Below are 25,680 nucleotides of genomic sequence, written 5' to 3' on the forward strand. Positions count from 1 at the left end.
CTGGAGCTAGTTAAGCACAGTGCGATCCTCAAACTAAGTACACTTGGCCTTTTACCTATCTCACTGATTGCGCCAAGCAAAGTTCTGCACATGCGCAGTGAGCAGCAGATTCGTGCGCGCATGCGCAGTACGGCCGGACCTTCATTTGCATGGGGTCACGGCTCATTACAATGAAGCACGCCCACTTCCTTCCCACTTGCCATAACCCCGCCTTACGCCTCTGTATTTACGTTACGGCAGGCGCACTTTTGGGCGCAAATGCGCTGTGGATACGGCAATTACGACACCAACTTAGGGCGCCGTAACTTAAATGACATAAGTTAGTAAAAACTTATTTTGCGCCGCTGGCTGTGGATTTGGCCCACAGTGCCAGCCTTTTTTATTAATATTCCACTAGGGACATATGTCAAACATAAGGCCCGTGGGCAGAATCTGGTCCGCCAGGACTTGTAATGTAGACCTCACACCCAGTTTTGCAGCCGGTTCTCACCATCCTCTCTCGCTCCCCATTGTTACTTGTAAACACAGAAACCTTCTGTGTTTACAAGGGACAGCTTTGCTCTCAGTGGCTTTTTCCAGGACTAACAGATTCCTTCACGCACTCAGAGAAAGGACAGACCTCTAGAATCTGCAAGAGAGAGAGAAAGTGATCTCCCTGCAAGGCAAGGCAGGGCCGCCTACACAGGGAGGTACTAGAACCAATCCAGGTAGAAGAGAGAGATACGAGGAAGCTTTGGGTGGTTGAGGTTGGGGTTGCACACTTTGCATATCACACCCCTAAGCACTGCACTCTGTACACAGCACACCCCTAAACCTTACACTCTGTACATAGCACACCCCTGAAATCTGCACACTGTGCATAGGGCACCCCTGGAACGGCAATCTGTACATAATGTACTCCTGAACTCTGCACTCTGTACGTAATGTACTCCTAAACCTAGCACTCTGTATGCAGCGCACCCCAGATACAACCAGCCCTTTGAGGACAGCCATACTTCTTAAACAGCCCCTGATAAAATTGACTTTGACACCCATGCACTAACTAGGGGAATCAAGTCTATTATAACCATTTACAAATAGCAAAACCCCTGATGGAAGCAAAGGTACTGTATTTATTCTTAAAATGGGCCCAAGTCACAAACAGACATTTTGGGATGATCTGATTCTTAACTCTTCGATTGTTACAAATAGGTTGGCCTTACTGTTTAACAATGACTAATTTTGTTTTTTTACTTGTATTCCCTCCCTGTTAGAGCAGAATTGCCAGGCTGTACCTCCATGCTATTTTCCCTTTGAGCTCAATGCTGATGAACGCGGTGACGTAAAACACAACGACGTGCTGAAAAAAAACGAAGTTCAATGCTTCCAAGCATGAGTCGACTTGATTCTGAGCATGCATGGATTTTTAACCGATGGACGTGCCTACAAACAGTCGTTTTTTTTCTATCGGTTAGGTATCTATCGGTTAAATCTAAAACAAGATTGCTTTTTTTTAACCTATGGATAAATAACCGATGGGGCCCACACACGATCGGTTTGGTCGGATGAAAACGGTCCATCAGACCATTCTCATCGATTTGACCGATCGTGTGTACGTGGCATAAGAGGACATATTCATACTCAATTATAGCACCCAGAGTGGTGATTCAAATTATTCCAAATGCCCTTCCTAACTAGTTTTGTTTAAGGAAAATGTATGTAGCAGCAGCGAGAAGGCAACACCCGCATTATAACACAGATTTCCACATATTTTGAAAAATATACATTATATTAAAGTACGATAAACAGTGCAGGTTTATGATGTATTTAAACATTTTGGAAAAAGCTTAAGCATAACCTATGCAACCCTTTCCCAGTGAATTGACTTTCTGCATTATTCAGGCTATTTGCATTACCAAACTACTCATATAATCATTTGTGCACATGCAGAGCAGGCAACTAGCAGTGTAGATCTACAGAAATGAGCTGCATGAGTTCATGCCTCTTTCACATTTTATTTTACTTATTGTGCTGATTTCAAATTTAAATATTTAACTTTGTGCAGAGTTCAGGGATTCTCGAGTGCATCATTTTAAATAGTTACATTAGATATTAGCATTATATATTCTGAGGCATGGGGAATTGTCCTGAACCCATACTGCAAGACACAAAATAGCAGTCACCTAATAGCAGCCAATCTGAGTCAAGTGTGAACTGAATGACCATCGCAACAAAATGATGCTGCAAAATGTCATGCCATTCAACCATTATTACGATATTGTGGACATACAAGGTGAAGTTCTCTCAGTTGGAAATAGGAGATTTAAGGGCTATGGGTACCTGTGAATCCTCGTACACACGACCGAGGAACTCGACGGGTGAAACACATCGTTTTCCTCGTAGAGGTCCTTGTTAGGCTGTCGAGGAACTCGACAAGGCAAGTTTCTCCATTCCCGTTGAGGAAATAGAGAACTTGCTCTCTTTTTGGCTCGTCGAGTTTCTCGACAGTTTCCTCAACGAAAATGTACACACAGTGAAAAAATATGCAGCGCTAATAAAACACTTATAAAGGTATAAAAGTGAAAAACATGCGTCAATGTGATAAGATCACAGTAGCCTGTGAATGAGTGTCCATTTAAAATGAAAAACAAAACACAAAACAAAAAGTCCATCAATAGGGGGTGTATGGCCACATCCTCATCATAGGAAAGACTTTCTGCACGGTAAAAACAGGAGTAGATGGAATACTCTTACCGGATAGCGTGGATCTGCTTGTCAGCGACAACAGATCATAAACGCATGGAAGGACTCCACTTGAATCTGCTCGGCTGGACGATGGCCCGATAGTAGACTCACCACAGGATATCCCGATGGATGGCTGTAAGCCTGGACTGGAACCTCACCGTGGGTGTACTTGCTCCAACTCAGATTCGTAGACAGGAACAGAAGGTCAGCTTGTTTCAAGCGACAAACGATGATGTAAACAGTGGTGTCCACTGATGGAAGGTGCGCTCAAACATGGAGTATGAAAAACTTTGTATCCAAGCAGGTCATGCAGGAGAAAGAAAAAAACAATGCTCCGGATGGTGCAGATAAAAGAGGATAGGTTTTATTGTAATAAAACCAAATTACATAAAAGTGATCACTTCAGTATAAAAATGGATAAAAGCAATATGGGGTGCAGGTATAGCAAGCCCGACGCGTTTCGTCCAAGTGGACTTCAACTGGGGCATCTGTAAGTCCAAATGTGCGCCGTCGTATCTATACGCGTATTCAGGAACTGAGATACGCCTGAAATTTGCCAAGATATGACCGACATAAGTCTCCTACGCCGTCGTATCTTGGGTGCAGATTTAAGCTGGCCGCAAGGGGTGCTTCCGTAGATTTACGCGTCGAATATGCAAATGACCTAGATACGCCGATTCACGAACGTACTTGCACCCATCGGATTTAGCTACGCCATTTACGTAAGGCTTACGTCCGGCGTAAAGTTACCCCTGCTATTTGAGGCACAGCCAATGCTAAGGTATGGAGGACGGAACAGCCATCGGATTTTACGTTGTTTACGTAAGTGGTACGTGAATGGGGCTGGGTGTAGGTTACGTTCACGTCGTTGCCATTGAGCTGTCGTATCTTAGGGTGTAAATTCGACGTGATTCTGAGCAGGCGCGCGCATGCGCCGTTCGTACGGCGCTTCATTTACATGGGGTCACGATTCATTATAATACAACACGTCCACTACGTTACGCCGCCGTAACTTAGGGAGCAAGTGCTTTGTGAATACTGTACTTGCCTCTCTATGTTACGTCGGCGTAGCGCATATGAGATGCGCTACGCCCGCTCAAAGATACGTCAATGTATCTGAATCCCGGCCATAATGTTCTATTTCTAAACTTCGACAGAAAAAAGTCCGATGGGGCCCACGCACAGTAGGAAAATCCGATGAAAAAATTCCATCTGGCTTTTTTCATCGGAAATTCTGATCGTGTGTACAAGGTATTAGTACTGTCCTAGTAGACGTGTCCTCTATAAGTATAGATAACACCTCAAACATTGGTTAAAATTGACACTTACCACTTAGACTTATTTTAGATACGTAATTTGCCTGTACAGCAAGATGTTTTCACTAGTGCAAATTATTTTGCTACCATGACATACATAAGGGGCACGTGTAGAAACAGTTGTTTCTACCTTCAGTAGGTGGAATTAATTTAAACATCTTATTTTGAAGGCTGTACAAGTTAAGAATAGTGATATATGGTAAATATAGCTATGTGAGGTTCTCCTTTAAGTAGATATGGGATTTTGATTTAACTCACGGTCCAGAAATGTCTATTTTATGGTCTTTTTGTGTGGGAAATCTTTAATGAACAATGGCACTCTTGGAGGAAGAAACACGTCTTGTGATAGGAATCAAGACAATTCATTCTAGTTACCCACTGGGTAGGAGAATTAACTGTGAGTTTCTGGGAAATATTGTATAGTGGCAGCTATTACAGATAGATCAGTGCTGAGTGGAGCAGGTGGTGGTACAGCTAGTAACTCTAGTTGGACACTACAATAATTGTACTAGCATAATCACGTTGACAACTTTTTCCTTTTCAGAAGTAAACATTCTCCAGAAAAAAATAAAATAAAATCCAGGGATCATTCGGGAAATGTGACGTAAGTGATTAAAGTATGTATTTGGTGTTCATACTGAAAGAAAGACTGGTCTGTTTTCCATAATAGTAGTTATATTCAGCAAGGAGAGCCAATGAGAGTTGAAAAGGCTAATGGCTGATGGTCATTACAGAAAATAGCATATGTTTTATAGTTGAATGAATTGAACCATACTAAGAAGGCATTAAAGTATATTTATTCAAAGATGTACAAATATCTTGTGTTACGAGTGGAAGTAGTTGCCATAATACAAGCTGGATGGATTGTGTTGTTATATGTTGGCCGATTATATGTTGGCATCTCCCTGGAAAAACTGGGTTGCTGCTGGAATAACTATAATTATATTAATTAATAATCCTCATCCCACTACTATATCACTGCAGATGGAAGGAAAGATTTAGAAATAATTAGATAGACTGGCAGTCAAGGAAATCTCTGGCCATAGAAATCTGGTTTTAGACTTCAGAGGTTTCAGTATAGAACAAGAAGAATGTTTATGTAATTCCTATTCCTACCCCCATGAAACTCTTGTATTATGGATGAGTGAATAATTGAGTCCAGAAGATCATATACAAAACAGCATGTTTGCATCATTTAGTAAAATATCATTTTTCTGCACTCTAATTTATATTCCTGTGTATACAGGGTGTTGTGCCTTCTACACTATACTTCCAGGGAATATTCCCTTTAATTGACTCATGTTCTGTGAGCTGTAGTCACAATATACGTGAGTTTGCAACATGAGATGGGAAAGTCGTTCCCTACCTGTTCCTGTGGAACATAACACCAGGTAGGAAGCCTGTGAAGTTGCTATACCTGCTGAGATCTGCCTTCCTTAAAGCACAGAGAAGAAGCTATTTCTTTTAACCTAGCTGTCTTTGAAGAGGTGGCATAGACACTTCCATGGCCTCCCGAGGTAAGTCAATAAACGATGATTCTCAACTTTTAGCTGCTGTTTATTAGGCAGTCATACCGTAAATCTAGATGATGTAATAAACAACAGACAAAAGCGGCTTTGTTTTATGAACACCACAAAAACATACCCATTTTTTTTTGTTTTTTAATGTGTATCATTGTTATCAAAAAATAATGTGTTGGTTGTTGACCGCCTTTAAAACAGTAAATTAACTTTTATTTTGTAGTAGTTAAATAGAACTATCACAACAAATGTATTACCCGTATTTATCGGCGTATAACACGCACAGGCGTATAACATGCACCCTAACTTTAAAAGGAAAGTTTCAGAAAAAAACTTTCCACACCCCCCTGCGTATAACACACAGGCACAGTTTACCCTCTATTTTCAGGGTAAAAAAGTGATACAGTAATTAAAAATATATTATATATACAGTACAAGGTAAAACCAATGTACTAAGTGCATTAGCAACTGAAATAAGTAATCTTTCTATGTTTTATTGATATGAGATTTGTGATTAGTGTCATCATTCTCCTTCACATGTTGCTTAAAAAAACAAAAACAAAAAAAAAAACTTGCATTTCATTATTGTATACATATTTATGTGACAATGAATACACTGAAATAGTAAAAAAAATATGTGCACATGTATTGTATTGGATTTACTAAAACTGGGGCACACTGAATCTGGTGCAGCTGTGCATAGTAACCAATCAGCTTCTAGGTTTTTTGTTAAGGCTGGGTTCACACTTGTCCGACAAATGCTCCTACATTGGGAGCCCATGTCGCATGACGTGTGGAAATCAATGTTTCCCTATGAGAGCCGTCTTAACTGGTCCGACACAAGTCGGTCCGACTTTGAAAATGCTCCCTGTACTACTTTGGTCCGACATTGATCCTACTTCAGCCCATTGAATATCATTGAAGTCGTACCAAAGTAGGAGCCTTGTCCTTACCATCCGACTTTTGACATCCGACATGTGATTACAGCAGCAGTAAAAGGAATTTATCTCACTCTAGGATTGTTTTGATTGGTCAAAGAACAAGTCAGACTATCACAAAGTCGGATTAAAGTAGTATCCTGTTCATGAAAGTCGGATGGATGTAGGATCAATGTAGGACCGATGTCGCAGAGCAAAGTAGGATGAAAGTCGTGTAGTATAGTGTGAACCCAGCCTAAAGCTTTATTGAACAAGCTGAAGTTAGAATCGGATTGGTTACTATGTGCAGCTGCAGCAGACTATATGTGCTCCAGTTTTAGTAAATCTCTCCCAATGTGATCATCTTTAAAGTGTTTGAATGCTAAAATAGGTACAGGTAGCTTCCACCATTCAGCCATAACTATATGACCACTGACAGGTTAACAGAATAACATTTATTATCTAATTTCAATGGCACCTGAAAGTGGGTGGAATATATTAGGCAGCAAGTGAACATGTTGTACATGAAGTTGGTCTGTAGAAACCATGGGCAATCGTAAGAATTTGCACAAGTTTGACTAGGGCCAAATTGTAATGGCTAGACAACTGAGACAGAGCAACTTCAAAACTGCAGCTCTTATACGATGTTCCAGGTCTGCAGATGTCTGTACCTTCCAAAAGTGATCCAAAGAAGGACAAAACTGTTAAAGAAACACAGGGTCATGGGCAGCCAAGGCCCATTGATGCATAAGGGGAGGGTAGGCTGGACTGTGTAGTCTGATCCAATAGAAGAGATACTGTAATTCATATTGCTGAAAAAGTTAATGATGGTTCCAATAGAAATGTGTCAGAATACACAGTGCATTTTGGTTTGTTGTGTATGGGGCTGAGTAGCTGCAGAGAGGTCAGGGTACCCATGCTGACCCGTGTCCGCAGCCAAAAGTGCTTACAATGAGCACATGAGCATCAAAACTGGACCAGGGAGCAATGGAAGAAAATGGCCTGGTCTGCTTAATCTTTTTTTCTTTTACATCATGTGGATGGTCAAGGGATGGCACCAGGATACGCTATGGAAGAAAAGCAAGCTTGCAGAGTCAGTGATGTGCTACTGATGGCTTGGTGTTAGATACCACAGCATTCCATCAAAGATCTACCAGAGTTCATGTCTTGAGGGGTCAGATTTGATTTTGTGGCTAGAGGGATACTTACTCAATATTAGATGGGTGGTCATGTTGCGGGGTGTGGTGATAACGCTATGGCTGATCTATGTGTAGTAGTATGAGATAATATATACTCAAGCTCAGTTACAATGGCCACTGTTTGACCATTGGGCTGCATACTGATTTTGGGGCATGCAAACCATTTTCAAAGATCTGAGAAGAGTTTGGAACAAGGAACATAGAAAGCCCTTCCAGTGGAGGTTTTTGGCCTTGTTTTAGATAGGTGGATGGGATAAAACAATATATATTTTATTAAAGCGGTTGTAAGCCATTGAACGTTTTTTTTTATCTTACTTGCAGTTGCAAGGCAAAGGCATAATGTGCTGGTATGCATTGCATACCAGCACATTATGTGAAACGTACCTGAAAATTAAGTCTTGCGATGCAATGTCATTGCTGGAGACAGCTTCCATCTTCACCCGTCTTGCTTCTGGGTTTGTGAACTCCAGCTCTGTGTATCTGCAGGAGCTGCCGATCATGACACAGGGCTCTGAAGGAATGGCATGGGTGGTTGTTCCTTCAGAGTGCATGCACCAGTCACTGGCTGCATGTACAGTATATATCTCCTAAACGGTGCACGTTTAGGAGATATTTACACTACTTATAGGTAAACCTTATTATAGGCTTACACCACAGGTAAAGTTCAAAGATGGAAGTTTATTTCCTCTTTATAGTGAAACTGTAGGTTTAATGAGAATCAAAATTACTATCTAGCAAGTAAACTATATCAGTTCCAAATATTTTAGCACAATGTGTTATAAATTTATACCTCATTTCACTCTAAAGAAACCGATGTTAGACTGACCATGTCTTCTCTCAAACTGACAGGGGAATAAGAGAGTTCGACTTCATTATCAGTACCTGAGCAATCTTAGTGTTGTAATATAAAAAACGTAGGGCCAGATTCAGGTAGAATCGCGTAAATCCGCGGCGGCGTAACGTATCACATTTACGTTACACCGCCGCAAGTTTTACGGGCAAGTGCTTGATTCACAAAGCACTTGCCTGTAAACTTGCGGCGGCGTAACGTAAATCCGTCCGGCGCAACCCCGCCTAATTCAAATGGGGCGTGTATCATTTAAATTAGGCGCGTTCCCGCGCCGAACGTACTGCGCATGCTCCGTTTTGAAATTTCCCGCCATGCTTTGCGCGAAATGACATCTCACCGACGTAACTTTTTGAACAGTGACGTGCGTTACGTCCTTTCCTATTCACGGACGACTTACGCAAAAAAAAAAAATTGAAATTCGATGCGGGAACGACGGCCATACTTTAACATGGCTAGTCTAAATATAAGCCATTGAAATAGCATCCGTAACTTTGCGCCGGGAAAAGCCGACTAGCGACGACGTAAGAGAATGCGATGACCGCATGTACGTTCGTGGATCGCCGTAAACAGCTAATTAGCATACCAGACGCGGAAAACAACGCAAACTCCACCCAGCGGGCGCCGAAGTATTGCATCCTAAGATCCGAAAGTGTACGAAGCCGTACGCCTGTCGGATCTTACCCAAATGCCGTTGTATCTTGGTTTGAGGATTCAAACTAAAGATACGACGCAGGAAATTTGAAAATACGCCGGCGTATCAGTAGATACGCCGGCGTATTTCATCTGTGAATCTGGCCTGTAATCAGCACTGCTTTAGTCAGACTTGACTTTTAGTCCCATAGAAAAGCACTAACCCAATCACACAAGCGTGAAATAAGATATCCTAATATCACTAACTGTAGAGGATAACTCAGTTTGCATATTGCGACTTAAGACTTTTTTTGATAGTCTTAGCTGCAGAATAAAATGAAATGGTATTTTTTAATAATATTAAATGGCAGTATGGCATGAGTAGCAATTAATGTAAGCTACAGTATATCAAATTATGGTGAAAGTGGAGTTGGTCTTTGGAGGGACATTTTGTTATCAGTTTTAAACTGAAAAATGGAAAGTAACATAAATATCACAAAAGGACCTATCTGTAAACCCTGCTCAGCCTAAAATCTCACGCTATATACTTTGGCTTTCAGCGTGCTTCAGTTCTTGCTATGTGTCGCAAGTGTAAAAACACAACAAAAGCCCCAAAAAACAAGACAGCAGAATCTGATGGTATATTGGAATTGGAGAGGCCTTCCACCTATGCATATGAGCAATCAAAATGTGTATATCTCATTACAGTTATTAACGTGGGCTAAAGCGATGAAAAAACTGTACCTAAAAACAACAACAAACACTGTACAGGGTAAAAGGTTATTTAATATACTTACCTTTCCCCCCTGCTTCCCCTAGTGGCTCCTATGCAAGAGTGACATCACCATCCTTCTAGCGAGATGCTGAGGAATACCGTATAGCCCAAATCTCACTTGAAGATGATCCTGTACTGTGCTGGTGGAGCTTCATCTAGAGCGATTTGGGCTTCCTGGCCTTTCCCAGGATGTCCTTAGAAAATTAGTAATGTCACCCATGCAGCACGGAAATCATGGTAAAGGTGAGTAAGGGCCCTTTCAGACGTGCGAACCATATGTCCATTTTTCATCCATCCGTTTTCGGATGAAATACGGACATACATGTATCCCTATGGGATAGCGGATCAACATCCGCTGACATCCGATATCATCATTTCTGAAGATCCAGAAATGGTCCATTTCTGAAGACGGAGGAAAATCCTATTTTTTCATCCGTCTGCGGATCAGATGAACATGGACAGATGGTCCTTGTTCATCCGATCCTCCCCATAGAGGAGAGCGGACATCTGACAGAGTGGTCCCTGCACAGTGTGCAGGGACCGGCCTGTCATCTGCCGGGTCAGCAGGGATCAACAAAGCGATCCCCGCTGAGCAAGCAGATGGTTAAAATCGGAACTTCACGGGATCCGCATGTCTGAAAGGGCCCTAAGAAAATGTACTTTTTGTATCCCACAAGTTTACTTTTTCAGTTTGCTGCAACAATTCAGGGGGAAGGGTCCATCACTAAACAAGCGGTATGCTTTAACATGGCCCTTTAAATACCAACTGACAAGGTCAGTTTAGAAGGTCAGCACAGAAATTAATTTTTTTTTAAATAAATGCTTCTGTTTCCACTGTAATGGCTGTGCCTGTGATATCAGTCTACATATTAAAGTGCTCCAGTCAACTAATGCCAGTGATAAAAATGTAAGGTGCTGTGCTAATCATAACGCTCTAGTCAGCAGAACGTTGCATCAGAGCTGCATCAGGGAAAGCTATGAGGAGAAGCTCTGCTGACTTCCACCGTCTAATCATGCACAAGCAAAAATTCAGTATGAAAAAAAATTGGCATGTGATTGGGTGTTCTTTGCAAAGTGAAGCTTCACCTCATTTACTAAGCTCTGAAGCAGCTGCATTTGCAAATGCACAGTCCATTTGCCTTTAGTAAATCAACCTCTATGTGGCTATATGTTATTAAACAATAAAGGCATCAAATGTTATAAATTGTTATTATTCAACCTGTACAATGGAGCTTTGCTACATAGCTAGGTCAGCATGGGCAGCTTTGATAGGAGAATGAAGCAGGCACGTAGTAGTTAAAGTGGTTCTAAAAGTTTAAAGTCTTTTTTACCTTCATACATTCTATACATGAAGGTAAAAAGTATTCAGTATGCAGCTCCCTCCGCAACCCCCCCCCCAGTACTTACTGAAGCCTGATCACGATTCAGCCATGTGCATGAGAGCGCCTGCTCTCAAGGGTCTCTGCCTCCTTATTGGCTGAGAGACAGCAGTAGGAGCCTTTGGCTTCCACTGCTGTAAATTATAGCCAGTGAGGAGGGAGTAGGGGTGGGACCTAGCCCTATTATGTGTGTCTTATGGATGCACAAGGCTTGCTACAGGGGCACTCGGAAAAGAGGAGGAGCCAAGAGCGCCGGCAGGGGACTTGAGAAAAGGGGGATTGGGGTTGCTTTGTGAAAAAACATTGCAGAGCAGGTAAGTATATAATGTTTGTTTTTTTATTTAACCTGTAAAGTGGTAGTAAACTCTCTCTGGTTATTTGTGCCGACAGGTAAGCTTATATTAAAGCTTACCTGTAGGTAAAATTAATATCAGTATTACATTGTATATCCCTGTATGTTGTTCAGGTGCTTATCTAATAGTTTTTTTTTAAACTATTGATGCTTCCCATTGAAACCACCTCCTGTAGAAGGAAATTCCACTTCTGTGCCACTCTTAAGCCCCATACACACTGGGCCAGATTCAGATAGAATTGCCTATCTTTAGGCGGGCGTAGCGTATCTCAGATACACTACGCCGCCGTAACTCAGAGAGGCAAGTCCAGTATTCACAAAGCACTTGTGCCTAACTTTGCATCGGCCTAACTTAATTTCCTCGGCGTAAGTGAAAGTGGGTGTGACCTTATGCAAATGATGTTCTGAACATTGAGCAGTGATTTACGCCCGGCGTATCATGAACGGAGCATGCTCAGTACGTTCGTTCCCTTCTGAGCATGCTCACAACTATGCCGGCCCAACTTACAGAGATACGCCGGCCCAACTTACGCCCAGCCGATGCAAAATTACATCCAGTTTTATTCCCCCCCCAGGGAAGGTACTTTTGCTGTGAGATGGCTGCTCCCTTTCCCCACAGGCAGAGGAGGAAAAAAAACTTTAACACCCAGGAGATGTCAGCCCTCATAACAGCAATGGAGACTTATGACCAGGGCCGCCATCAGGGGGGTACAGGCAGTACACCTGTAAGGGGCCCGGGGGTCCCCAGGGGCCCGGATGGGAACCTCCCCTTTTTTTTTTTATAAAAAAAATATATTTTTTTAATATATTATTATTTATATTTTTTTGATGGACAAGAAGGCCTGGCTTGCAGTCTCTGCTCTAATTCATTTCAAAGTTGTTCTATCGAGTTGAGGTCAGGACTCTGTGCATGCCAGTCAAGTTCCTCCACCCCAAACTTGCTCATCCATGTCTTTATGGACCTTGCTTTGTGCACTGGTGAGCAGTCATGTTGGAACAGGAAGGGGCCCTCCCCAAACTGTTTCTACAAAGTTGGGAGCATGAAATTGTCCAAAATGTCTTGGTATGCTGACGCCTTAAGAGTTCCCTTCAATGGAACTAAGGGGCCAAGTCCAACCCCTGAAAACAACCCCACCCCTTTCATCAAATGATTTGGACCAGTCCACAAAGCAAGGACCATAAAGACATAAATGATTGAGTTTGGGGTGGAGGAACTGGACTGGCCTGCACAGAGTCCTGACTTCAACACCTTTGGGATGAATTATAGCGGAGATTGTGAGCCAGGCCTTCTTGTCCAACATCAGTGCCTGACCTCACAAATACACTTCTGGAAGAATGGTCAAACATTCCCATAGACACACTCCTAAACCTTGTGGACGGCCTTCCCAGAAGAGTTGAAGCTTTTATAGCTGCAAAGGGTGAGCCAACCCAATATTGAACCCTACAGGCTAAAGGATCGCACACACGATCGAATATTCCGATGGACGTGTTTTGTCGTATAATCAAACCGTCTGTACGCTCCATCGGACAAAAGAGCAGAAAAACTACGTAGTTTCGTGAATGTTGGCTGAAAAAGTTCTGCCGTCTGTATGCAGAACAAGTTCACGGTCAGTGCCTTTCGGACAAAAATATATATATAATTATTATTATCATTCTTATTATTATTATTATTATTATTAAAGGGCCCAGAGGTCCCGGATGGAAAGCCCCCTTTATTTGGTAATTTATTTTTATAAAAAAAGGGGGGTTGCCATCTGGGGCCCTGGTGGCCTCCGGACCCCTAAAAAAAAAAAAAAAATGTTTTTTTTTTTTTTAAGGGGCTTCCCATCCGGACCATCCGGGCCCTCTCCAGCTGACTTGAGCAAGTCTGGTGCAAAGTTACCCCTGCTTTATGAGGGGTAACTTTAGGCCGGCCAAACAGCTTAGGCACACCACGCCTAGCCTGTGCCGAACGGGTCTATGTTCGGGAATCGGCGTTTCTCCCTCATTTGCATATTTGCATAGGAAATCAATGGGTTCACCAGATGCATCCGGCATACATATGCACCTAAGATGTGCAGGCGTAGGCAAGTTACGCCGGTCGGGAATAGCCTATTTTGGTGCGTATCTAGTTCTGTGGGTACGGTGCATAGATATTCCGGCACAAATTTAGACTTAGGCGGCACATCTTGAGATAGACCAGCTTAAGTCCTACCTGAATCTGGCCCTCTATCAGTTTTCCTGCAGGTTTTTCTCTTCAGATTTACCAAAACCATGTAGTGGAAGGGCCTGCCTGATTGCATACAAATTGAAACTCTTGAGGTTTGACCTTATATTAGATGGTTTTGGTAAACCTGAAGAGAAAAACCTGCAGGAAAACCGATAGTGACAGAGAGGGTTCACAGTAAAGAACCCTCTAAGCAGTTTAATGTTAAACCTCTTTTCTTCTAACTTTAATGAGTGGCCCCGTGTCTTATTAAACTCCCTTCCGCGGAAAACTTTAATCCCTATTGTGGGGTCACCAGTATGGTATTTCTAAATTGAAATCATATCTCCTTTCAAGCGTCTCTTCTTCAGAGAGAATAAGTTCAGTGCTCGCAACCTTTCTTCATAACTAATATCCTCCATACTCTTTATTAGCTTTGTTGCCCATCTTTGTACTCACTCCATTTCCAGTACATCCTTCCTGAGGAATGGTGCCCAGAACTGGACAGCATACTCCAGGTGCAGCCGGACCATAGTTTTGTAGAGTGGGAGAAGTATTGCTTTATCTCTTGAGTTAATCCCCTTTTTAATGCATGCCAATATTCTGTATGCTTTGTTAGCAGCAGCTTGGATGCCATTGCTGAGCCCCCCCAGTGAGTAGATTGCATTTATATTTTTGCCACACAAATGCATTATTTTACATAGATTAATCTATACATGTTGCATAGTGTGGATAGAGGAATCAGGGTGATTACAAGATATCTTTAAGTGTACGGGCAGCTTAACTATTTTAGGAAATGTAAAAGAGGTCTGCAGTACAATAGTTTACAATACAGCTCAGCACAACAGGTTTAAAATACTCTTTTCCTGCTACATATGCAATAGCACACTGCAGAGACATGGACCTATTATAAAAACTTCCAAGAGTTTAAAGATCATAAATAAAGTTAAACTCCACATCTTATTTTAAAACACTCTGGAGCAGTTCATTTCATTTAATTTAATTAACTCTCATATATAGCACAAAGAATAGAGCCATGAGACAATGCTGACTGTAAAACGGACTGGAGATCAGTATATAAATTATTTACACCATACTTATACATATTTAAATAGATGCTCAAAGAGGTTCTGGAAACTTTTTCATGGTGGTCTGGCAGTAAACAATAGAAAGAAACAGTGGCAGCAGTGGCAGGAGGAAGTGATATGTAGCAGCTAGACTCCTAGTGATGTCAGACACTGAAGTGTTTGCTGTTCCATTATGTCTAATTAACACATAAGAGCCAATGTGCAGTAGAAAGCATTTACCGAACTCACTTATTTTTCAGAACAGCTAAGGCTGGAAAAAAAGAACTTCACAAAAGACATTTCATTCACTCACATTAAGCATGTCAGTACAGCAATTATCTATACTGATTAGTAGAAAGTAGCAGTTGTTGGCTAAGTAATGGAAGCAAATGATAACAGAATTGACACTCTACATCTAAAATAAGGAGGAAAAAACAACAACAGCATAATCTTATAGAAAATAATATTGTTGTCAGCTATATTTTTTTGTATGCACAAAGCATTTCAACATCAGCAAAGTTAGCAAAAAGCCGTGTTTGTTTTTATATATATATTAAAAAAACACCCATGCATTTGGTGAACCACAAGTAAGGTTCATGCATTTTGTGATTTGGTCAGTAGGACAAGGTTTGTGTTTCTTTGCATTTGTATTTCTCATTTGCATTGGGACATTTTTTTGTGGGGTGGGGTTTGAACCAACAATTTGAAATATTGCATTGGCACAGTATTTCTGCATATGGTAAATCTCTTAAAGTGGATGTAAACCCTCCATACACCCAGTGAAGTGAACAGCCTCAGATGATACACAGGGATGTAAAAAATCTCCCTACATAGGTTTTACATGTATATCTGCTGTCTTCACATTTATATACTGTTTAGAAAGTTCAGATTGTGTTAGGAAAGGTTCTCTTCCTGTTTAACACAGAGTGTGATGTCTGGGCATACAGCCAAGATAGCTAAAATTGCTGATTGGAGGAAAGCCACACACCCCCTCTCATCATAGGCAGAGCCTCTCAGAGGTGTTTTGTAACAGGGCCAGCTTCCTGCTAATCTATTTATAGCAACCTCCCTGGACAAAAATTTCAGGCTGCTTTTATCTGATGTGTCCGAGAATTTGTCAGGAGTTATCAAGCTGATAACAGAGGAACGGGTCAGAAGAAAGCTACAGGACTTAGCTCTTTGAAGAGAGATAACAAAATACTGCAGATATATGTGCCCAGCTCAAATTTCATTAATTGGGTTTACATCCACTTTAAGATTAAAAAAAAAAATAACCCGTTGCCCCTGCACACACCTCATAAAAATGCACTGCATAGGGCAACTATGTAACACCATTGTGCCACACACGAAAGGTATTTTTGAGAACTTCGGAATAAGAATAATTCTAGTCCCATAGTTCGCAGTTAACTAGAAAGTGTGACTCTTAAGGCGTCACATATGGAAAATTTTGAGTACCATCGTTTTTTGCAATTCTACAGGCTGAGTTTTGAGACTTAACATGTTTGGTATCTGGATTCTCCATGTAACCCCAATCTTTTCGATTTTACCCCCCAAAAAACGGTATAATATTGTGTTTGTTTTCACAAAAATATATTTTAGAGTATTTTTTTCTGAAAATATGCATTTGATAAATAACTGTGCAAATATCGTACAACATTAAAAATATCAACTACCACTACTTTCTTCTCCAGGGTTTCTGCCATCACAAAATATATACTTTGAGAGGTTTAGAGTAATTTCTAACATCTGTGCAAAAGATGACATAAAATACTCTGGTAGACATGTGATTACTAAATGTGTTTACTCAGTAAGAGACATTGGTGCCAAAAATATGTATGCCAGAATTTTTTCACCCAATCTGATGCTTTATATGACATTTAAGTGAGAATCAGGCCAATCATCTTGGGTGTGAAATAAGTTTGATGTTATGAAATCAAGAATGGGGAGATGTCTCCCTGCCCTTTGTCCTTGGGGAGACATCTGCCCCATCTATGACCAGTGTGCCAATAGTGAAGAACACGTAAGCGACCGACAAATTGTATTGATTGTAGCCAGCCTAAGCTGTTTACATTATTTACATCACCTGGGTTTCCCTAAGCCCAAGGGCATTGTTTGTTTATGCCTGCTACTGTTTCATCGTACTATTAGTGCTACTGTTCATTGCAAGAAGATACAATTTATTGGGTTACAAATTGGGAAAGGATTAAATGTTTGGGAAGGCCCTATAGAAATGTCCTTGCTATAATATGTAGTGGTGGAAGGTGTCTTGCCTCCCAAGTCTGCTGTCTGGGGAAGGTACAGTATATCTGCTGGGAGGTCCAGTTCATATCCAGAGGTTGTCTTTGGAAAATAGATGTATAAGTGCTGCCAGCATTGCTGCAGAGGTTGAGGGAGTGGAGGATCAGCCTGTCAGTGCTCAGACCATACGCTGCACACTGCATCAAATTGGTCTGCATGGCTGTCATCCCAGAAGGAAGCCTAATTCTAAAGATGATGCACAAGAAAGCCTGCAAACAGTGTGCTGAAGACATGGATTACTGGAACCATGTGTTGTGGTCTGATGAGACCAAGATAAACCTATTTGGTTGAGATGGTGTCAAGCGTGTGTGGTGGCAACCAGGTGAGGAGTACAAAGACAAGTGTGTCTTGCCTACAGTCAAGCATGGTGGTGGGAGTGTCATGGTCTGGGGCTGCATTAGGGCTTCCGGCACTGGGGAGCTACAGTTCATTGAGGGAATCATGAATGCCAACATGTACTGTGACATATTGAAGCAGAGTATGATCCCCTCACTTCGGAGACTGGGCTGCAAAGTGTATTATTCCAATATGATAATGACCCCATACACACATCCAAGACAACCACTGCCTAGATAAAGAAACTGAGGATAAAAGCGATGGACTGGCCAAACATGTCTCCAGACCTAAACCCTATTGAGCATCTGTGGGGCATCCACCAGCTCCATGATGTCGTCATGGAGGAGTGGAAGAGGACTCCAGTGACAACCTGTGAATATTGACACTTTGGGCCCAGTTTGGACATTTTCACTTAGGGGTGTACTCATTTTTGCTGCCAGTGGTTTAGACATTAATTACTGTGTGTTGTTATTTTGAGGGGACAGCACATTTACACTGTTTCATGTTATCACATGAAAAAAATATAATAAAATATTTACAACAATTTGAGGGGTGTACTCACTTTTGTGAGATATGATGAATTTTAGGGTTCTTGTCTCATTAGGAGGGAGCTCATTCAGAGTGAAAATAAAAAAAATAAAATAAAAGTAAAAACCTTCTGGCTCGCGAGCAGCGAACCAAGATCTCCAAGTGGTGATCTCGTTCCTCGCCGCCCGATGGGCCACCTTACACCAGCAAAGTGGGCATTCTTGGCTTCCTCCATGCCTCCTCGAGTCTCCAAAACTCTGCACACCACATGAAGAGGAGAACCATGGCTACACGAGCTTCCAGCGCTAAATCAGCGGAGCGGAACCTGCCAGCGCTCTCCCTGTCAGATGTCATCTTAGACATTCCAGGCTGCAATATTCCAGGTTGCACTTGGGAAACCGTGAAGGATCACAAGCGCTTTCAGCCACATGCTCTGTCTGCAATTGTAAAAGAAGAAAGGTAACAGCTCTCTCTGCAGGGACAACCCAATTCATACACCGGGTCAATTCACAGGTGCCGAGGCTACGACTAATGCCCTGTACACACGGTCGGTTCATCCGATGAAAACGGTCTAAAGGATTTTTTTATCAGATATCCAATGAAGCTGACTTTCATCAGTCTTGCCTACACACTATCAGTTAAAAAAACGATCATGCCAGAACGCGGTGACGTAAAACACAATGGCGTGCTGAGAAAAATGAAGTTCAATGCTTCCGAGCATGCGTCGACTTGATTCTGAGCATGCGTGGATTTTTAACTGATGGACGTGCCCACAGACGATTGTTTTTTTCTATTTTTTTCTTAACCATCAGATAATTTTAAAACAAGTTCCTAGTTTTTTCACCGATGGATAAAAAAACGATGGGGCCCACACACGATCGGTTTGTCTGATGAAAATGGTCCAACAGACCGTTTTCATCAGACGAACCGATCGTGTGGACGCGGCATGAGGCTATTGCCGAAACGTGCCAGCATTATTGTTTTATTGTCACTTTGATGTACCAATAAATGACACTTTAAGGACTGCAGTTTTTCCGGCTCTTCTACTACTCTGTCTGCAATTGACTCCCCATGCTCTGACCCTGGATGAGCTCTGACACTTTAAGTTGTGTCTCATCTTGTTTTACCTTGTCGAATTCTCTGGATTTACTAGCTCACCTTTTACTACCATCCACGGTAGGCGATGGTAGGGACTGCCTCTTTCCCCTTCCATGACTATGGCTGATGTTTGGCCTTTTTGCCCTTCTCTTCACTTACAATAGACTTTTTGTTGTTGTTTTGATGTTATTTTTGTTTATTACCAGCACTGCATACCACTTGTTGCATAGCCCACACCCAGGCAGCGTGCTATTATTCTGCACTAATCTGCAAGTCACTTAGTCATTGTTCACCATTCTACACTATATAGCCTGCTTCGATTACCATTGGCACTTGCGCTTTGATTTGAGCATGAATGCAGCTTCCTCCTGACAGCACAAGTGACATCACATACGCTAATCATATTTGGACCGTCAGCTCTAAAACTTTCACTTTGGATTTTCAGTTTATAATTTTATTGCCTCCTGTTTGAGTGCCCCCGGTGGATTAAGTGGCTTGTGGACTATGGTTTTTTTTTGTTTTTGCAATGTTTCATTAGGCCTCCCACACAATTTCCAGTACCCTTTTACATGCCCCCCACACTGTGGGTTAGCTCAGGAAGTTTTGACACATACAGGGGATTTGATAAATCCCCGCCCCCACTACATCCAGGTTTCTGAATTTCCCTTTCCCCCCTGGTTGTGGCGAGTGCTGGAAAATTGATCACATGGGAGCTTGCTCATATCTCCTGCATGGGATTATTACAGCTATATATCTTTTTCGTCTCTTTCAATAAAAAATTTATACTGAGCCTGATCCAGCAATGTACACAAGAGCAGGGGTTCTGTCCCTCCTCAAAATAAGGTTTTGTCACTTGCTGTACCTCCCCCAAACACTTATCTGAGCCCGATATCGATCCAGGGCTGTGCCTGTCTGCAGTTTTTCTGCAACCTCAACACAGTGCAGAACATGACCTTCACTGAGTAATGATGTCAAGATCAGTTGCAGGGAGCTTACAAGCGAGACTGGTGGCTCCAGTAGGGATGAGCCCAACACCCTCCCGTTCGGTTCGCACCAGAACCTTCGAACGGACCGAACGTTTGACGTCAATGGGACTCGAACATTCAAATTCAAAAGTGCTCATTTTAAAGCCCAATATGCAAGTTATTGTCCGAAAACGTCTTTGAGAACCCTGGTCTTGCCCCAGGGAACATGTATCAATGGAAAAAAAAGTTTTAAAAACAGTAATTTTTTTCTGGAGCAGCGATTTTAATGATGCTTAAAGTAAAAAAAAAAATGAAAAATTCCTTTAAATATCGTACCTGCTGGGTGTCTATAGTAGTGGCACGTGTTTAGAACTGTCCCTGCACAAAATGAGATTACTATAAGAAAAAAGTCATTTAAGACTGCTTGCGGCTTTAATGTAATGTCTGGTCTCTGCAATATGGATGAAAATCACTGAGAAAAATAGCATGGGTTTCTTTAGGTGCAAACTACAGAGCACAAGTGCAGTACACACCAAGTAACTTTAGGTGCAAACTACAGAGCACAAGTGCAGTACTGGTACACACAAAGTAACTTTAGGTGCAAACTACAGAGCACAAGTGCAGTACTGGTACACACAAAGTAACTTTAGGTGCAAACTACAGAGCACAAGTGCAGTACACACCAAGTAGCTTTAGGTGCAAATTACAGAGTACACGGGCAATACACCACGTGAGAATACTGCAGCTAGCACAATCAACTGATAGACAGTAAATTAGGATAGGAAGAACTGATCTAGCTAAACTATACAGTGTATAAATATATGTACAACACCTGGGATGTATATATATATATCCTCTACACACTGTAACTTTAACTAAACTGACTAGCCTGCCTGCCTGCCTGCTCTATCTATCTATCTAGAAAAAAAGACACTGGGGTAGATTCAGAAAGATGCACGTTACGCCGATGTAACTTTGGGCGCAAGTTCTGTATTCAGAAAGAACTTGAGCCCTTAGTTACGGTGGCGCAACGTATGTGTGGCGGCGTAAGCCCGCCTAATTCAAATGGGGATGTTGGGGGCGTGTTTTATTTAAATTTTACTTGACCCCGCATTTTTCACGTTTTTTTTTAACGGCGCATGCGCCGTCCGTAAAATATCCCAGTGTGCATTGCTCCAAATTACGCCGCAAGGACGCATTGGATTCGACGTGAACGTAAATGACGTACAGCCATATTCACGAATGACTTACGCAAACAACGTAAAAATTTCAAAACTCGGCGCGGGAACGACGGCCATACTTAACATTAGCTACGCCTCATATAGCAGGGGTAACTATACGCCAAAAAAAGCCTAACGTAAACGACGTAAAAAAATGCGCCGGCTGGACGTACGTTTCTGAATTGGCGTATCTAGCTCATTTGCATATTCCTTGCGTAAATCTATGGAAGCGCCACCTAGCGGCCAGCGTAAATATGCACTTACGCCGGTCGGATCTTAGGGAAATCTATGCGTAACTGATTCTATGAATCAGGCGCATAGAAACGACCGGCCGGACTCAGAGATACGACGGCGTATCTGGAGATACGCCGTCGTATCTTTTATCTGAATCTACCCCACTGTATCTCTCACTCTCTCTCTAGAGGACTGATCTATTCACTAACACCGCTGCAACGCACTACACGAGGCCGCCCTGCAGGCAGCGTTTTATAGTGTGGGGCGTGTACTAAAGCCCTGAGCCATAATTGGCCAAAGCCACCCTGGCTTTGGCCAATTATGGATCTCTGTTTTTTGCGCACTGTGATTGGCCAAGCATGCGGGTCATAGTGCATGCTTGGCCAATCATCAGCGCGCAATGCCGCAGTGAATTATGGGCCGTGACGCACCACTCAAATTTGGCGCAAACGGCCCATAACGTTCTTATTTCGACAAACGGTCGAACAGACGAAGTTCGGGTCGAACATACGTTTGAGTCGAACGCGGAGCTCATCCCTAGGCTCTAGTAGTCTTTTGCCTTCTGCTTGCCTTTTTCAGCACAACCTTCTCAGTTTATTTCCTTTTTAATCACCATCAAATTAGCTAAGATTAGCAGTCACATTCAACCGGACTTGATCTGAAATGGTAAAGATGTTTTTTTCTGCATGTCCAAGAAGCTTCTTTGTTTCAAAGAAGCTGCTTAGATAGGCAGTGAAAAACCTTCAACATTACACAACTCCAGTTGAATGTCACTAACCACTAGCTATACCATGATCTGGATAAATTAAAACCTTCACAGACCTTTAACCTAATATTTCAAGTATGTCGATATTTTAGTAAAGTAGTAGCACTTGATTTTTTTTTCAGATGTTTGGTCTCATCAAGATAAAGATCTTCCAAATTATCTGCCTGGCACACCTCATCATGTAGATCAAAATGAGCAACTGGACTCTCCACCACCATGGAAAGCAACACCTGATACAAATATTCCAGAACCTAGGTTCCTGGTACCACCTGGTTTAGAGCACCTAAGCAAGGTGAATTTTAGAATATTATCTTAGTTTCAGAGCTCCATGCAAATGAAAAAAAAATAATAACGTATTTTAGTTATTTATTCATTAAAAATCCAGGATTTTTTTTAAAATAGTGCTTATATTATTACCCAAAACTATTTTCATATCAGAAATTATGAGTCTGAAATTAGAGGATGGAAATGCCAGCATTGTGAACCAATTAGCTTCTACTGTATTGTTCAGTGCTGTTATCCTAAAAAAATTCAGGTACTATGTACTAGAAGGGTAGGTACTTAGGCAGTTTTCAAGAGGGGGAGACCCAGCAGGTTGGTGATGGCGGACGCTCTAGGTTATACATTGTGTAATGTTATAGTCAAAGGATATATTGTGGCAGTGATTTGTAAATTACAAGAGTTACTGGACATATTAGCAAACTATTTAGCAAGTAAAGTTCAAAAAATATCTTATGATTGTTTTTTTTTTTTTTTGCCCAGATATGTTGTCACAGAATAATGAGTTATTCAAAGAAAGAGAAGCATCTTTTAAGCTTTTTATATATGACTTACTGACTGCTGTATATATAGATAAGCCAAGTCTCTTATGATATATGTTGAACAATATGTACTATGTCAGATTACTATCAATTATGAGATCTAAAGTTTATATATTAATTGCTTTTCTAGGTACAACAGATCATTGTTCATCAACAAGTGGAGTTGCTGGGAGGTAAGTAGGTATCATTAGTGAGTATCATTACATTTCTCCTGACATACCAGGTCAGCAGATTTTGAAAGAAAAGTACAAACCAATCAGCTGCGGGCTTGTGATTAATAAATAGGACCCTTAAGCCTCGTACACACGCACGGTTTAATCTGCAAGAACCAGCAAGAAAACTGCTGGCAGAGCTTTCTTGCCGAGGAAACCGTGCGTGTGTAAGAGGCTTTCAGGTTTCTCGTCAAGAAAACTGCCCAAAATCTCGACGAGAAAAAAAAGAGAACCTACTCTTTATTTTCTCCTTGTGATTCTCGGCACTGTTTTCCTGCCGAGAAACCCGAGAGTGTGTATACTTACCTTATGAACATATTCACCAGCACACCACGGATCGTATAAAACATCCAAAAGTTTTAATGCAATGAAAACATCACAAGGATTGCAACGTTTCGAGGCCACGCAGGACCTCTTCCTCAGGCAAGTGATAAAAAAGTGGTTTATTGTTCCAGTTCCCAGCTGGTGATCGCTTCAGCACCCATTTTTGTATTTATGAGCCATTTTTCCAGGAAGGTGTGCAATTGGAATATTAACTAAAGCCTCGTACACGCGATCAGTCCATCCGATGAGAACGGTCTGATGGACCGTTTTCATTGGTTAACCGATGAAGCTGACTGATGGTCCGTCGCGCCTACACACCATTGGTTAAAAAAACAATCGTGTCAGAAAGCGGTGATGTAAAACACAACGACGTGCTGAAAAAAATGAAGTTCAATGCTTCCAAGCATGCGTCGACTTAAAATTTTGAGCATGCGTGGATTTTTAACCGATGGTTGTGCCTACTAACGATCGGTTTTGACCTGTCGGTTAGGAATCCATCGGTTAAATTTAAAGCAAGTTGGCTTTTTTTTAACCGATGTTTAAATAACCTAAGGGGCCCACACACGATCGGTTTTGACCAATGAAAACGGTCCATCAGACCATTGTCCATTGGTTAACCGATCGTGTGTACGAGGCCTAAGACTGTGTATACTTACCTATCGCTGTGGAAACCCACACATGCTCGAAATGACTTTGACACATGCGCGGTAGCTTCCTAGGCATAGGTAGGGTGCAGCAAGATGGTGGCGACGGCATGGAATGTGACGAGCGCATTCTCGTCGTACGCAATGACGTCACCGCATTCTTGCCATTCAAAAGAACGGCAGTTCTTTTGAATGGAGTGTCTGTACACTCAGGCAGCAAGAGATTCTTGACAAAAATCTTGTCAGGAAAAACAACGTTTTTTTTCCTGACGAGATTCTGGCCCGTGTGTACAGGGCTTTAAAGTCTAATTCCAGGCAAAACCTAACCTAAATTTGGACATACATAGGTCTTAGTACTTCTCACACAAAAAAAAAAATCTGTATATAGACCCCCAATAACGATAAAGCTGTTAGCACACAGGATGATCATTCACAATTTTATTGTACTTAAAATATAAAAAAATTAAGTGTGCCCCCCTCTGCTGTACCAGCTTGGCAAAACAGGGATGTAGACTGCTATTGCTACAGCAGGTGTTGTCAGAACCCGGGTCTGAATCTGCAACCTTCAGAGTCTGGTGGTGTCTCCTTTTGCTGATCCACCTGGAATGCTGGACAGCAGCCTGGACAATTCCTTGAACAATGTTGCCTTGAACGTTTCTCTTGAATCTTGAACACTTCGCTCCTCCTATGAATTTCCTATTTTAGCCATGTTTTTTCCCTTCCTGTTTGCCAAACTATTGTGTTTTCTCCATCCAATTTCTCACTCTTGTCAATTCTGCTGCCGTTCATATCTTTGCTACCACTCATTACCAACCTTTGGTTTGTTCTTCAGGTACACTTGTGCTTGAACCCAACCTGCAACCACATGTTATCTACCTTTTGGCTTGTTTACTGACTACGCTTCTGCTTGATCCCTACCTTCTATATCTACTACTAGACCCCAGCTTGCACACCTCCTGGTGGGGGTGATCCTGAGGACAAAGATCTGGTACTAACATACTGAAAAACCCATCTCCTTCATCAGAAGCTCTGGTGAACACCGGTTAGTGCTTAAACTCTGCTCCTCCAATGAGACCATGTCATCCGCCAGGGTGACCTGCTTCTTTCCAGCTGGTCAGTGGGAACCTCTCTACTGCTATAGATACTGGTCTCTGAGCTTGACCCCTGACCATGACAGGTGTGCAGAAAGCATTCAGCTCTCTTCCATGCTGATATCATCCCACATTCCCCTTAGCATTGGGGGTGCCTTGAAAAGGGTCCATTTCAACCCACAAAAGAAGGGTACTATCTAACAAAATGTATTGTGTTAAACATTCATCT

At 41.9% G+C, this 25,680-nt stretch overlaps 1 protein-coding gene across 1 annotated transcript in view; it reads left to right on the forward strand.

Moving 5' to 3' along the window:
* The first annotated feature begins 5,264 nt into the window (after positions 1 to 5,264).
* The window catches only part of PLSCR5 (phospholipid scramblase family member 5), a 63,040-nt gene continuing 42,624 nt past the window's right edge, over positions 5,265 to 25,680 (forward strand). The window contains exons 1-3 of the mRNA XM_040349102.1: positions 5,265 to 5,557; positions 22,482 to 22,651; positions 23,311 to 23,353. Coding sequence (XP_040205036.1) covers positions 5,545 to 5,557; positions 22,482 to 22,651; positions 23,311 to 23,353 — 226 coding nt within the window. The 5' untranslated portion in view covers positions 5,265 to 5,544. The remainder of the gene's footprint in view (positions 5,558 to 22,481; positions 22,652 to 23,310; positions 23,354 to 25,680) is intronic.

This window comes from Rana temporaria, chromosome 4 (genome assembly GCF_905171775.1).
Source record: "Rana temporaria chromosome 4, aRanTem1.1, whole genome shotgun sequence".
Classification (NCBI taxonomy): domain Eukaryota; kingdom Metazoa; phylum Chordata; class Amphibia; order Anura; family Ranidae; genus Rana; species Rana temporaria.